The sequence below is a fragment of the Malaclemys terrapin genome, chromosome 4, assembly GCF_027887155.1.
Source record: "Malaclemys terrapin pileata isolate rMalTer1 chromosome 4, rMalTer1.hap1, whole genome shotgun sequence".
In the NCBI taxonomy this organism is placed as follows: domain Eukaryota; kingdom Metazoa; phylum Chordata; order Testudines; family Emydidae; genus Malaclemys; species Malaclemys terrapin.
In genome coordinates, this window is record NC_071508.1 from 31,522,437 (window position 1) to 31,538,262 (window position 15,826).

The 15,826-nt window shown below is 49.5% G+C and overlaps 1 protein-coding gene across 1 annotated transcript; it reads left to right on the top strand.

The window, feature by feature from the left end:
* Positions 1 to 4,221: 4,221 nt before the first annotated feature.
* LOC128836482 (rho-related GTP-binding protein RhoF-like) lies at positions 4,222 to 13,935 on the top strand. The gene is made up of 5 exons (XM_054026804.1): positions 4,222 to 4,640; positions 7,992 to 8,079; positions 12,041 to 12,150; positions 12,633 to 12,767; positions 13,119 to 13,935. The coding sequence occupies exons 1-5, from the start codon at positions 4,497 to 4,499 to the stop codon at positions 13,284 to 13,286; spliced, it is 645 nt and encodes a 214-aa protein (XP_053882779.1). The 5' UTR covers positions 4,222 to 4,496; the 3' UTR covers positions 13,287 to 13,935.
* The last annotated feature ends 1,891 nt before the right edge of the window (positions 13,936 to 15,826 follow it).

Consider the following 15,826-nt stretch of genomic DNA (forward strand, 5'->3'; position numbering starts at 1 on the left):
GGACAGGGCTCTGCTACCAGCACAACCGTGATTGGGGGGGGCAGAAGGAGTGCACCTCGGGCCCATGGTGCCTTCTGTCAGCTCATGCTGTGAATTAGGGTTGCTAATTTTGGTTGAACATATTCCTGGAGGTTTCATCACATGACATAATCTTTACAGATTCATCTTTAATTCCTGTAGACTCCAGGACAATCCTGGAGGGGTGGCAACCCTAGCTGTGATGTGACCCCAGGAAACGGGGTAGGAGCTGCCTGGCAGACCAAGGGCTCCAGCAAGGCCAGCTCACCTGGCACATGCTACCCACTGTGGAGGGGAACATGGTTTATTCCAGGGGTACAAGATTGGCTGGGTCTGAATCCCCCTCCAAGGAGAGGAGTTGGGGGACTATGGGAGGCTGTCTCCACAGGGCCCCTGTGACTTGTCCCCCAGTGCTGCCAAGCAGTGCAGGAAATGGAATTCCCCACCCCCATAAAGCAGTGGCCCTGGGTTAGGACTGGTGATGGATGGCCATGGGACTCCTCTGGGGAGCAGGCCTGGTGCTGGGGTGGATGGTGCTGGGGCTAGCCCTGTTCATGCCCTATCAGGCACTCACTCCACCCACCACCCCCAGCCTAGACTAACCTAGCAGCTGAGCAAGCCCAAAGCCACCCCCAGTCATTGTGATATGTTGCCAGGGTAAGGCATTGCCCCAGAGACAGACTAGCACAGAAAGGCCTGGGTTTACCCTGGGGGGCATTTAGGGGCTGGGTGGCATTCAGCACCAAGGTGAGACTCTGTGGGACCTGCCCTCCCATGAAACCTGTGCCAATGCTGATAAGCCCAGCTAAAGGCTCTGACTCAGGCATGCTCCCTGGACTTTGGATGTCCCTGCTGTTCCCTGGTGACTGCAAGGAAGTCAGAGATAATGGAACCAACATGGGTGTGACAATCCTCTAGCCACCTGTGGAATCAAACCCACAACCTCTGGATCTAAAAAGCAGGAGCCTCTGCTACTTAAGTTAAAGAAGCAGCTATATGAGCAATGAGGCTGGACCAGGCTTATTAACCAATATATACAATCCAACAACCTGCGAGAGGCAGCATCCCATCCAGAGTTAATATGGGTTTACACATCTCAAACAACTTATTGATCATTTACTTAGTGCATGGCCCAGTCTACCCCGCTCCCACACTTTCCCTTGGGACACAACTTCACCACCCAGCCAAGGTCCTGAGATCTGACCAAGTCTTCTGCCAGGTATGGTGGGCAGCTAAGAGGGCCAGATTCAAATATCTGGGGTTCCTCTTAACAAACACTTTGAGCCCCCACTTGGAAACATGAAGAAAAAAAAAAACTAAATACCTTCCCCAGGTGACCTTAACAGACATCCCTATCCCACCCACATGCGGTGATCAGGTATGAAACAAAGAGAACTGTATGCATCATAGAATATCAGGGTTGGAAGGGACCTCAGGAGGTCATCTAGTCCAATCCCCAGACAGATTTTTGCCCCAGATCCCTAAATGGCCCCCTCAAGAATCAAACTCACAACCCTGGGTTTAGCAAACCAATGCTCAAACCACTGGGGCATGAACACAGAATCTACTCTGGGAAGCACAGCAACAATAAATCAACTATTTTGTATTTCTATATCTATATAGATATAGATATATATATATAGAGAGAAACACTACTAAGTAAGTGACCCACTCCATGAGGTCTTTGGTCAAAGTCCTTTAGCTCAGCTCCCCACCCTTAGCACTCATTTCCTGCTTCCCCACCAAGCACACCACTCAATTTGCAGTCCATGGGTCACACAGTCTAGAGTTCAGACAGATCTGACTCCAGCCCCTAAGGAAAGGGCTACATGGTTCAGTCTTGAAGTTCCACCACTTAACCCATATCTGGTGAGTTAGTTTTGTCAATATTCCCCATAGTCTCTCCAATCCACTCTACAACTTCTGCCAATAGCCACCTTTGACCCAACCCTGGTCACAAAGCTCCTACAGCAACACTTCTTCTCAAAGCCTTCTATAGAAAGACATCAATGGCATAAAAGACTCTAAATACAGCTTTGCTACCTTAGATTCCAACTAAACATTGCTACAGTACCTCTCTATTGCCTGTACCCTATGCCAGTACCCAGCCCTACCAGGCTGAGCTTTGGTTAGGATGACCTCTTTCCCAGGGTATACTTTGTGCAGTTCTCTTGTCCTTTGCTCACCGAACAGAGATAATAATTACCCCTCGAGACAAACCTTCACTAAATTTTTACCAAAATGACCCAAATTATCACATAACAAAAATGCAAATGAGCTCTGGCTCATTCAGGCACTTTCCTGGGTCACCAATAGAAGGCAGTGGAAAGCTCCTCCCCCTAGGGAGCATCTGCCCAGGGAGTCATGAAGCAGCTCTGGAAGGCTCCCACCAATTCACCCATAGATGACAGTAACAAGCTCCCTACATAGAACTTCAGGGCACAGGGTTTATAGCTTCCTGACTTATTACACCCTCTCTGGATTCCTCTGCCTTCCCTGGGCCTTCAGATACCACCAATCCCATCCAGCCAATTCACACCAGTGAGGATCCAGCCCCATTGACTCCAGTGGAGCTATGGCCAATTCACACCAGCTCGGGATCTGGTCCCATTCATTCCCCACACCCCTCTGCATCCTTGCACCATCAGCTCTAAGAGAAGGGGGTGGGGGTGAAGAATCAAGGCCTAGGAGCTGCAGGGGACATGGACATGGAGTCTGAGGGAAGGGCAGGTGTGTGGCTAGCAGGTGGGTCACAGAATTAATCTATTAGACTTTTGGGGCTCAGGGAGAAGCTGTGCTCTGAGAGCTTCTCCACCTGGGCCAGAATCCTGTCTCAGCATGCTATGATTATGTGTGTGTGAGAGACACACACATGTGCATTGTGGGGGTGGGGCAGGAGGAGTTCAAAAAAATTAAATTGTCTTTCATCTTTTGATCTTTAAAAAAAAAAATCTGGGTTTAGGGCCACTCTCCAGCTTTCAAAGTGGCTCTGCTGATCCTTGGGGGCCTGACTTGTGATTGTGTAACTTTGGGGGTTGATGTCTTGGTGCACATGTGTGGACTGGGAGCGTATGTCAGCACAGCAGGCAGGAGCTGTGATACCCAGGCCGAATAGACAGACTTGCACTAGCTCTGCTCAAGCTGGTATGGCAAAAATAGCAGTGTAGAGCCCACCATGCCCTCTGGATCTCAGCTCCATTGGCTAAGCCAAGCCACCATCTGGGCCACTCCATCCACACTGCTACATTTATGGCACTAGCTCGAGCTGAGCTAGTGTGAGTCTGCCCAAGAACATAACAATGGCCACATCAATGGTCTATCCAGCCCTGTATCCTGTCTTCCAACAGTGCCCAATGCTTCAGAGGGAATAAACAGAACAGGGCAATTATCAAGAGATCGATCCCCTGTCACCCAGTCCCAAGCCTCTGACTGCCAGATGCTAGGGACAGCCAGAGCATGGGTTGTGTCCCCAACCATCTTGGGTAACAGGATTGCTGGACCTCTATGAATTTATCCAATTCTTTTTTTAATTTTTTTTAGACTTTTAGCCTTCACAACCTCTTCTAGCAATGAGTTCCACAGGTTAACCAGGTCAACCTGGACTGGGAATCACACCTCCCACCTGCAGTGTAAATAGGATTTTATTTTTACTGATGAATGTTGGTAAATGTCAAATTCACCCTACACACACACCCCACAGAAGAACTGTTTCCTTCAATAACCAGTGAAATGTACAACAGGGCAAGGTAAGAAAATGGCTGCTTGAGAACTGATTTGAGTTGGTATATTCTGATACATGAGGTTGACAATTTGTGATTTAACAGTTACAAAGCTTTATTGTTTTGAATCTCAGCATCTACTGCCATTAAATGATTGCCTGGGCCCCTCCCCCATTGTGTGACATATGGCCCCAGGATTTCCCACAATTGAAAATTTAAATCTATACAAAGCGGGGAACAAAATGTTAAAATATCAACATCGATACTATCCCTTGAAATTATTAAAAAAAAAAAAAATCTGCCATGCCTGAGTCCAGATAGAATGAGCGTGTGTGCATGTGTGTCACTATTTACTCTCTCCTGTGCCAACCTGTCCCCTTGGCCTTAGTCACATTCCTGGCCACACCTGCCCCCGCTCTCCCCACCCCATGGGAGGCCACACCCCTCTGGCTCCCAGCCGCACCCTCCTGCCAGAGCTGGGTGTAGGGCAGAAGCCAGTGTCGCCTGCAGTCTCAGAGCCAAGAGTAGCTCAGAGGGGGGTGGACTCTTGGGAAGGAGGAGGAGGCCTGGAGAGCATAGGTCACCGACTCACCGTACAGAGGGCAGGCTCAGGCGTGATCCGAGGGGGGAAAAGAATCCTGCCCCATCCAGGTCTCAGGCTCTGGGATGGTGCCCACTGGCAGGTGGTGGTTCAGGGCAGCTGAGTAACAAAGACAGGTAGAGCCCCCCAGATGGGCTGTTAGGCACAGGGTCCTGGAGATGCAGCAAGGAGACGGGGCACAGAGCTGGACAGCAGGGGGCATGGAGACGGGGCCCACCGAGATCAAAGCTGTGATCGTGGGGGACGGGGGCTGTGGAAAGACCTCCCTGCTCATGGTCTTCGCCAAGGGGGATTTCCCCAGGGTAAGAACTCCCCCTCTCCCCACACTGCTCCCCCATTGGACCCTGTTTCTGCCTGAGAGAGAGACCCTTCCTCTCACACTGCTCCACCTAGGGGACCCTACCCCAGAGAGACCCCTCTCCCCTCACACTGGGTCCCCATAGGACCCTGTCCCTACCACAGAGAGGCCTCCCCCACCCCATCCTCACTGCTTCTCCATGGGACCCTATCCCTGCCCCAGAGAGACCACCCAATGCTTCTCCCCCCCCCCCAATGGGATCCAAACCATGTCCCAGTCCAGACATGCACCGCTTCCCTTGGGAGACCCAAACCCAGAGAGAACCCCCTCACACAGCTTTCCAACCAGCCATGCTTGGCCCACCTGTTCTGTCTCCAAGATAACCTCTTCCCTCACTGGGTCAAACCCCTGGTCCATAGAGCAGCCCCTCCTTGACACAAGCTCCCTGCCCCACTCTCCCTGCCAGGTGCTCTGAGTAAGCCCTCTGTGGAGCAAAGCAGGGCAGGAACCTCTGGGGGCAGAGGGAAACTCCCCCTTTCTGCAGGAGCCCAGCTGGCCAAGGGAAGTGAAAGCAATTGCTCTGGGGAGAGTCCTGGCCTCGTGACAACATTCTCCCTGCCCAGGGAACCTGCTCTGCTAAGGCCACCAGCAAACACCCTCCCCAAGGAGCAAGCAGGAGCTCACCCAGACAGGATTGTCCTGGCAGCCGGCGGTGGCTGGAGAGATCCCAGCCTGTCCCGGTCACCTCCAGCAGTGAACCGGGGCATTTCCAGACTTCCCAGCTACATGCTGAGCTGCCGTAAGGCATTGGCTGCACACACAAGTTGTAGCTGTAAAAAGCAACAGAGGGTCCTGTGGCACCTTTGAGACTAACAGAAGTACTGGGAGCATAAGCTTTCGTGGGTAAGAACCTCACTTCTTCAGATGCAAGACATCTGAAGACGTCTTGCATCTGAAGAAGTGAGGTTCTTACCCACGAAAGCTTATGCTCCCAGTACTTCTGTTAGTCTCAAAGGTGCCACAGGACCCTCTGTTGCTTTTTACAGATTCAGACTAACACGGCTACCCCTCTGATAAGTTGTAGCTGTGCTGCTCTGGCTGTACTGGTATAGATCATGCTGTATAACCCCCTAGTGGGGGCAGTTACACTAGTAAAGCAGTTCTCAAACTTCATTGCACTGCAACCCCCTTCTGACAACAAAAGTTACTACAACACGACCTCAGGAGGGGGGAAATGAAGCCTGAGCCCACCCAAGTCCCACCACCCTGGAGGGTGGGGTGCGCAGCAAGTTTAACACCAGTGCTGGTGGCCCCATTAAAACAGGGTCCTGACCCACAGTTTGAGAACTGCTGCACTAGTATAAACTCAGTAACCCCTTGGGGAAATGACCCCAAATTTTGCTCACTAACTGTACCCACTCCTCCACGAAGTACACAAAATGTCAAAGCAACCTAAGTAACTGGGAGGATTTTCTAGCATTTAGAAGAGTTGAGCTTTAAACAGAAAGTTGGTCTAGTCTAGACCTTAACTAGCCCAGGCAGTTTGCTGTAGCATGTGTATACCAATATGGCCATCAGACCTATCGCAGTGGTTTCATAAATGGAGCCCAGCCAGAAGGACACAGAGCTACTTCAGGTTTCTTGGGCTGGTGGGGAAAAAACAAAAAACAAAAACAAAAACACAAAGGTTCTCTTAATCTTTCAGGGCAAATCCTATGGAATTTAGTGGGGTGGGAAACGGGGGCTCTGTAGGAATTCCTCTACAAACCGACTATAGAAAGCAATGGAGAATGAAACATTTTCTAAAGGCTTTTGTGACTGGTTTTATAGAATTCTCTAGCAGGGGTATCATGCCCTATTCAATGCTATAGGGCGATTCAAAAAAGACCATATGAAATGTTGTTGTAGCTGTATTGGTCCCAGGGTATTAAAGAAACAAGGTGGGTGAGGGAATATCTTTTAAAGATACAAGCTTCCGAGCTCACACAGAGCTCTTCTTTGGCACATGCTTTGGGGCACTCTATATTGGCGCCTCTTCCACCTGAAGAACTGCCCACATCTCCCCACTAGCACCTTGGTGCTTGCTCTCAGGCTGTGCCTCTTGCATGGTGGAGAGGCAGCTTGGAAGAATACACAAAGCCAACGCGTTCTTCTCCTTCAAACCCACCTCTGCTGCATGGCCTGCAAATGACACCAACCACCAAGCAACTGGGGATCTATGGTCACTGTGGGTTCCACTCACCATGGTCATCTCACTGTGTTTGTGGCAGCCACCCATCCTCTCTGACTTCACGCTTGGCATGTAAACCTTTTGGGGCCAGAACCACCTCCTTGTTATACATGTACAGGGCTGAGCACAATGGGGTGGTGTCTCTGATAAGCAAATAGATCTGGGAAACAATTTCAGTGAATACTAAATTTGCCTACAAAATGTATATTTTAGAGCACCGAAAATATTCACCAACTTTGCTCAAATTCAGTGACCAGTTTCAGATCCCCTCCAAAAAATTAGGGGCAAAAAGGCTTTTTAATAAAAGGGAAAATGTTGCATTTCACCATTTCAATTTTTCATTTCAAAACAGCATTTCATTTAAAATGATAAACAGTTTTTTTTTAAATGAAAAAAGGGTGAAACACACCCCAATACAATCCATCATGAAACAAAACACTGGGAGGGAAATATCCCAGCTCCAATGAAACATTCCATTTGATCCAAGATGAATTTTATTTCAGGGGTTTGGTTTCTGGAGGAGGAGGGTTGGGGGTGGTTGTGTTTGTTTTTGGTTTGTGTTTCAATGAGAAAAGCCCCCCCAAAAAATCCATTTTGGGTCAAACTGATTTTTTTTTCCTTTCAGTTCAGCCCATGAACTGAAAAATCAATATTGGTTCATCTCTACATGTAAATAAAACAATTATTAAAAACCCAGGGAGACACAGCACAAGCATCCTGGCCCCTAGTACATCACATTGGGGGTGGGGGGAGAGAAGGGAAAACACATTGTTGCAGTGAATGGACAGTGGTTAGGGGCCATCCTTGGGACCTCCATTCAAGTCCCTGCCCTTCCAAAGAGCTTCCTATGTGACCTTGATCCGCTCGGTGCCTCAGTTTCCGATCTCTACAGCAGTGGTATTACTTCCTTACCTCACAAGGGTGTTGTGAGGATAAATACATTAGATTGTTAGGCAGTCAATTATTACAGCAATGGAGGTCATGTGAGAACTTTAGATAGAGAAGCATCTATCAGTCTAAGGAGGAATGAACACTAACTCCCCATGGGCCAACCTGCTGAGCAGTAGTGATGGCTGACTGTCATTCTTTTCAGCACAATGACTCTCCCCTCCTTTCTCCTCCCAGGTCTACGTCCCCACCGTGTTTGAGAAGTACTCTGCCTCCTTCCAGATTGGCGGAAAGCCGGTGCAAATCAATCTGTGGGACACAGCAGGTACACTAACTCCTCACTTAATGTTGTAGGTATGTTCCTGAAAAATGCAACTTTAAGCAAATCGCTGCTAAGTGAATCTAATTTCCCCATAAGATTTAATGTAAATGAGGGGGTTAGGTTCTAGGGAAACTTCTCACCAGACAAAAAGACATATATAAAAACACACACACTATAAGTTTTAAACAAACAATTTAATACTGGTACACAGCGATGATGATTGTGAAGCTGGGTTGAGGTGGTGAAGTCAGAAGGTGGAATATTTTGCAGGGAATGCCTTACTGCTAAATGATGAACTAGCATTTGGCTGAGCCCTCAAGGATTAACTCATTGTTAATGTAGCCTCACTCTACAAGGCAGCAGGCATGGAGGGAGGGGAGAGAGCATAGCAGACAGACACACCATGTGTGAGAGCGAGAGATGCACATTTCCCCTTTAAGTAGCTGACCCCACTCTTAAGTAGACTGCCTTGTTAATTAGATCAGCTTACTGAGACCACAGCTGCTGCCTGGAAGCTCCCTCTGTCCTGAACCCTGTTGTGTGTACCCCCTGTTCTATGGAAATGAGGTAAGCAGGGTGCAGGAGCAGGGGGGAGTGGGACACCCTGACATTAGCGCCCCCCCCCCCCCACTCCCCACATACAGCAAGCAGGAGTCTCTGGGAGCAGCTCCAAGGTAGAGGGCAGGAGCAGCACCTGGCAGTGAATCATAGAATATCAGGGTTGGAAGGGACCTCAGGAGGTCATCTGGTTCTGCTCTGAGCAGGGGGTTGGACTAATTCCCAACTAAATCAACCCAGCCAGGGCTTTGTCAAGCCGGGCCTTAAAAACCTCCAAGGAAGGAGACTCCACCACCTCTCTAGGTAACGCATTCCAGTGCTTCACCACCCTCCTAGTGAAATAGTGTTTCCTAATATCCAACCTGGACCTCCCCCACTGCAACTTGAGACCATTGCTCCTTGTTCTGTCATCTGCCACCACTGAGAACAGCCAAGCTCCATCCTCTTTGGAACCCCCCTTCAGGTAGTTGAAGGCTGCTATCAAATCCCCCCTCATTCTTCTCTTCTGGAGACTAAACAATCCCAGTTCCCTCAGCCTCTCCTCATAAGTCATGTGCTCCAGACCCCTAATCATTTTTGTTGCTCTCTACTGGACTCTTTCCAATTTTTCCACACAAAAAAAGTGGGGGGAGGGACAGCTGCAATTGCTAGCACAGGGAACTTAGGGGAGCAGGGAGCTGCCAGTCCACGCTGGTTACAAGCCTCCCACCAGCTAGCTGCAATGGGCTGCTCTTCCTGCAAGCAGTGGGCAAAGCAGGCGGCTGCCAAACGACTTAGAAGGGAGCATTGCACAACTTTAAATGAGCATGTTCCCTAATTGATCAGCAACTAACAATGAAACAAGGTTAACCAGGAGGACTTTAAGTGAGGAGTTACTGTATGTACAGGGAGAGGATGGGATGTATGATCCTTCTACTCCCAATGTGAACAGTAGAGGGAGCCAACATCCTGAGAAAAAAATTAACCAGTTTATTTGAGTCTAGAAATGGACACGTGTGTGGGAGAGTGGTTCTCAACCAGGGGTACACAGAAGTCTTCCAGGGGGTACATCAACTCATCTAGACATTTGCCTCATTTTACAACAGGCTACATAAAAAGCACTTTCAAGATAGTTCTCTGAAAACAACCATTCAATGTGCAGCAGCAGTCAAAAAAAGTAAACAATGTTGGGAATCATTAAGAAAGGGATAGATAAGACAGAAAATATATTGCCTCTATATAAATCCATGGTACACCCACAACTTGAATACTGCATGCAGATGTGGTTGCCCCATCTCAAAGTTATATTTGAATTGGAAAAGGTTCAGAAAAGGGCAACAACAATGGTTAGGGGTATGGAACAGCTACTGTATGAGGAGAGGTTAATAAGACTGGGAAAAGAGACAACTAAGGGGGGGGGAATGAGATAGAGGTCTATAAAATCATGACTGGTGTTGAGAAAGTAAATAAGGAAGTCCTGGGCCTTCTCATAGCACAAGAACTAGGGGTCACCAAATGAAATTAATAGGCAGCAGGTTTAAAAACAACAAAAGGAGGTATTTCTTCACACAATGCACAATCATCCTGTGGAACTCTTTGCCAGAAGAAGTTGTGAAGGCCAAGACTATAACAGGGTTCAAGAAGAACTAGATAAATTCATGGAGGATAGATCCATCAATGGCTATTAGCCAGGATGGGCTGGGATGGTGTCCCTAGCCTTTGTTTGCCAGAAGCTAGGAATGAGTGACAGGGAATGAATCAGTTGAGGATTACCTGTTCTATTCATTCCCTCTGGGGCACCTGGCCTTGGCCACTATCAGAAGACAGGATACTGGGCTAGATGGACCTTTGGTCTGACCGAGTGTGGCCGTTATGTTCACTAGCAAAGTCAGTACAAACTAAAATTTCATACAATGACTTCTTTATACTGCTGTGTATACTATACACTGATATGCAAGTACAATAGTTTTATTCCAATTGATTTATTTTATCATATGGTAAAAATGAGAAAGTAAGCAATTTTCCACTAATAGTGTGCTGTGACACTTTTGTATGTTTGTCTGATTTTGTAAGCACATCATTTTAAGTGAGGTGAAACTTGGGGTAGGCAAGACTAATCAGACTCCTAAAAGGGGTACAGTAGTCAGGAACAGTTGAGAGTCAAAGGGGCAAGGCTTGGATCTAAGATTGCTATGCAAATCACTTGGAACTAAGATTGTATACACTATGCATGTGTGTTGGGGTGTGGCATATTATGCAAATCAGTAGTTGGCTTTTATTAGCATACACATTTTCTTAAAACATTTTCCTGCAAACAGAAGGGCCCCTTTCCCCACAGGCCCACCTCAGCAGCATGGGATCAAAGTTCTTTCTGGATTCTGCTGTTGGCATCCTGAGCTCTGTCCCCTACCCTGAGCTTCAAGTGATACAGCCCAGGATTGCTGGCCCCCCATCCTTTCCAACAGCAGGAGCCAGGCCTCAGAAATTCACAAGATCAGCTTCAAAAATCATGAGATCAGTAATAAACTGGGAGCTCTTTTCTTTCTGGTTTTTGAGCCATTAACTTGTCAGACTTTCCTTCACTCCATAAGGGCTACAACCTTCCTCTTTATTTAAATTTAGAGGAGAGTCACCCCTAATCAAATGACTCCAGGAGCTGGAGCTTTTAGAGAAATACCAGCTGTCATGATAAAAATCATGACTCATCACACCTAGCCCTGCTTTTGCAATGTATCGTTCAGATAATGGGTGTGTGGAGTGATGGGGATTCTGGGCATGGGTGAATGGGGGGGGGCAGAAGGCTATCTTAGATACTTATCTGGCTCCCATCTCCACAGTATTTGACCTCCTCGCAATCTTTAGTGAATTTATCCTTGCAATGCCCCTGTGAGGTAGGGCACTGCTATAATCCCCATTGTACAGATGAGGAAACTGAGGCATGGCGCAGCTAAGAGACTCACCCCAGGTTGCACAGGAAGTCTGTGGCAGAGCAGGGATTTGAACCCAGACCGGCCAGAACAATGCCAGGCAGGCCAAGGAGAAAAGAGCCAAGAGGGGATTCCCCTGGCACTTAGAAGGAGTTATGGATCACCACTTCTCAAATTTCTGCCAGCTATTGGGGGGGGCTCTCTGCAGGGCAGGGCCAGGGCCTATTTGGAGTGGCAGAGAGTGTAAGTTTGTGTGTGTGCTAGAGAGTACATTTATGTACATGCATCTGTGCATGTGAGTGTGCATGCGCATATGTATCAGCATGTGTTAGTGTGTGTCAGAATACAGGTGTATGTGTGAGTGCACCAGTGGGTGGCTGAATGGTTAGCTGTCCCTGAGGGCTAGATCCCCTCTCACATACAGAGGATGGGCAGGGAGGGTTGGGGACCCTGCACTTGGAGGTTACTAAGTACCCCGCCCCTTCATCTCCTCCTCACAGGGCAGGAAGATTACGACAGGCTCCGTCCCCTCTCCTACACAGGAGCCCATGTGATTCTCATGTGCTTCGATGTCACCAGTCCCAACAGCTTCGACAACATTCTCACAAAGGTAACAAAGCTGTCTGTAGATCAAAGGGGAGAGGTTGGGACTGGAGTAGCTGGAAGCTCCCCACACAGCCAGCGCTGCTGCCCTGCTCCCTGCAGCACCCCCTGCTGAGAGGGGCAAGGACTAGAGTAGCTGGGAACTTCCCCCCCAACCAGCACTCCCACCCCTCTCTGCAGTGCCCCCAGCTGGGAGAGGCTGGGACTGGAGTAGCCAGGAGCTCCCCCACAGCCAATCCCCAATTTCATGAGCATTCATGCCTGCCATACAATTTCCATACCCAGATGTGGCCATCAGGCCAAAAAGTTTGCCCACCCCTGCTCTAGCTCTGTTCTGCTGGCCTCTATTGTGTTCCTTAGGGGTACATCCCATTCTCCGATTTAATGAGGATGAACATGGGGCTCAGACCCGCCCTCAAAGCCTCTGAGGACATGCGGGGTCTCCCATCCCAGTGCTCAGCCCCCGTCTCCATCTCTTTCCCTGCACAGTGGTACCCGGAGGTGAATCACTTCTGCAAGGGTGTCCCCATCGTGCTGGTTGGCTGCAAGACTGACCTGAGGAAGGACAAGGTCCTTCTGAGGCGGCTCCACAAGGACCAGCTGGAGCCCATCACCTACCACAAGGTGACAGCCCTCTTCTTCCCTCCCCCTGCACGCCCCCGAGCCTACTTGGCCAGCACATGCCATCTGAATCCTCAGGAAGGAAAAATAGTCCCTCCCAGAGATAATGGGCCAGGGGTCAGCCAAGCTCCTGCTGGGATGAGGTTGTGGCAAGGCAGTGATTAGGTCAGCCAAAGTAGGGCATGTCCTGGGCCCTGCCAGAGACATGGGGAAGCCCAGGGATGGTGGTAGGGGAGGTGATGCCCAATGGGAATGGATCCTGGAGGCCCCAGGCTGTACAATGGGCATGACATGCCTTCAGCAGGGACCCCACCCTCTGCCCACTGCAGGTCTCACACCACTCCCCTATTGCAGGCAGAGGCCATGGCCCGGGAGGTGCATGCTGTCACCTACCTCGAGTGCTCAGCCAAATACCAGGAGAACATCACCGACATCTTCACAGAGGCCTCCAGTGCCGCCTTGAGCGCCATGCAGAAGAGCCAGCGCAAACGGAAACCCAAGAGGAGCTGCCTGCTCTCCTAGCCAGCTCCCCACTCCTCCTGGGGATGCCCCAGTGCCCTGCACCCATCCCAGGGCCAGCACCGCCCTCCAGCATCTCCATGGGCATCGGCTCCCACACAGCCAGGACTGATGGCAGATCTTGCCCTCCTTGCAGCAGGCATCACCAGGGGGTGAATAATGCCACAGGAAGGGCAAGTGCCTCCCCCCGCATAGTTTGACATGGAATAAGACCAGAGTAGAGAAGGAGCCATGTTCCAGCTCACAGGATTCACTCCCTCAGCTCTGTAACAGAGCACGAGTACATGTCCAATAGCCTTAACTCCTCCCAGCTTCACCTGGCTCCATCTGGCAGCTACCAGCCCACGCGGCTCTTAATAGCACAGCTCGGCTCAGCACTGCTCCCACCACCACAACCAGGCTTGGCTTGCCATGGCTCCTGCACAACTACCACCACTGTGATCCACAGGGTCCCCCCATCCATGTCCATGGACCAATTCCCTGAATCCATCCACAAGACTCCATAGCCACAAGTCTCTGCAGGGCATAAGCCCAAAGAGGGACTGTGGTGTCGTCTTTGTTGTGTGTTTGTACAGCACCTCACAAAGTGAGGTCCTGGCCCATGGCTGGGGCTCCTGCGATAATACGCATAATAAATACTAACTGAAAGTAACAGATAAGGCTGAGCAAAGGGCTGAGGGTGAGGCTTCCTCTCCCATCAGGGAGATCTGATTAAGGGAATGCCCATCAAAGACCCCTTGGTGTCAGAGATGGGAAGGACCAACTAGACCACCCAGCTTATTGCCACAAAGCCAGGGCAGGACTGATCTCCCAACAGGACATTTCCTATGGTCTTGACCAGTCATGTTCAATGCCATTGGGGCTCCCATCACTTCCCCCAGAGGCAGATCCTATGGCCTAAGCCATCTCACCTCCCAGAATATCTCCTCGCTCCCCTTGTCCCTCACTCAGGTTCTATCCTATGACTCTAGTTATTCCCCTGTCTGTCAAACTAAGCTCCTCCTTCCTGGGGGGGTTTAACCCATCAGAGATCCTGTGTCACCACCACCCTTCATTGCTGCATCCCTAAATCAGCTGGATCCGCCCAAATCAGTCACCTGAGCTCTTCTCTGAGCAGCTACCAGTGTGCTGATCTCACTCTGGTGGTGTGGTACCCAGAGCTCAGCACAACAGGACAGAACCCCAACTGGAGTAAATTGGCATCACTCCATTGACTCCAATAGGGCTGCACCCATTTACATCAGCCAGGGATCTGGCCCAGACACCAATGGAGTAATGCCAAATTTACACTAGCTGGGGATTTAACCCCCTTGCAGCTCCAGCTGATTTGGACCAGCTGGGGATCTGGCCCATTGATTCCAATGGAGATAGGGTTGATTTACACCATTTGGGGATCTGGCTCTCCTGACTCCAACAGATCTACAACCAGTTTACACCCGCTGGGTACCTAGCCTCCTTGATTCCAATGGAGGGATGCTGATCAGCCCCATGGGGCTGGGGGAGGCTGGCACACATACTAGTTATAGGGAATGGGATGAACCACCCCATTGGGGTGGAGTGACACAAAGGTCCCGTGGCAAAGGGTCCCCTGTTCTGTGCAAGCAACTCTCATCTCAGACCTGATAAACTCACTACATCAAACATGTCTTGCCCAGCATTTATCCATAAAGGGTAACATGGAAGGTAGCTACAGAGAGCTCGTGACTTATCAAGACTCCTAATCATTGCAAGTAGTTACAGGTAATAATTTAAGAAACATAACTACATTGAAAGTATGCTTTAGGGACTCAGTCGAAGATGGTCTCCCAGGGATAATATGTCTGGTGAGAACCCATTCAAGCAGGAGTGGTCATGCCTCCCTCATTAATGGTAATGTAAGGCTCAATTGTCTAGCCTTGCTCCAGCCCAAGATTATCAATAGAAAACCATCAGAAACCACTACAAATACCTGAAAACAAAGAAAAAAAGACAAGGGGTCACCCTATCTATGACAGGACAAAAGACTGTTTCAGTATGTGACAAAGTGGGAATTTTCTGTAATATTTTTTTGAGCCTCAGTTTCCCTTGTCAAGTATCAGAGGGGTAGCCGTGTTAGTCTGAATCTGTAAAAAGCAACAGAGGGTCCTGTGGCACCTTTAAGACTAACAGAAGTATTGGGAGCATAAGCTTCCGGGGTAAAAACCTCACTTGCAAGTCTTGCATCTGAAGAAGTGAGGTTCTTACCTATGAAAGCTTATGCTCCCAATACTTCTGTTAGTCTCAAAGGTGCCACAGGACCCTCTGTTGCAGTTTCCCTTGTGTTGCATTGTTAGCCATGGGGGGAGTAGGGGAGGACTGTTGGCTCTCACGGCAGGCTGAGACACACAAGTATGAATGTCACCTAACTGTCTGAGCCTGTATGGGTTTGTGAGTTGTGTTAGTGCAATGGTGCCCCCTCTGGCTAGATAGGGCATAACAGCTGAAGTTGGCCTGGCACACAGTGGCACTGGAACCCTTTTAACAGTGGGGGTGCTGAAAGCCAGCCCCTTTGCCCTTGTCCACAC

What these genes read in the sequence shown, in the direction of transcription:
- LOC128836482 (XM_054026804.1), top strand. Translation starts at nt 4,497, where the DNA reads ATGCAGCAAGGAGACGGGGCACAGAGCTGGACAGCAGGGGGCATGGAG. An exon ending in CAATCTGTGGGACACAGCAG is followed by an intron (nt 8,080 to 12,040) that starts GTACACTAACTC and finishes TCCTCCTCACAG; the next exon opens with GGCAGGAAGATTACGACAGG. An exon ending in AGCCCATCACCTACCACAAG is followed by an intron (nt 12,768 to 13,118) that starts GTGACAGCCCTC and finishes CCCCTATTGCAG; the next exon opens with GCAGAGGCCATGGCCCGGGA.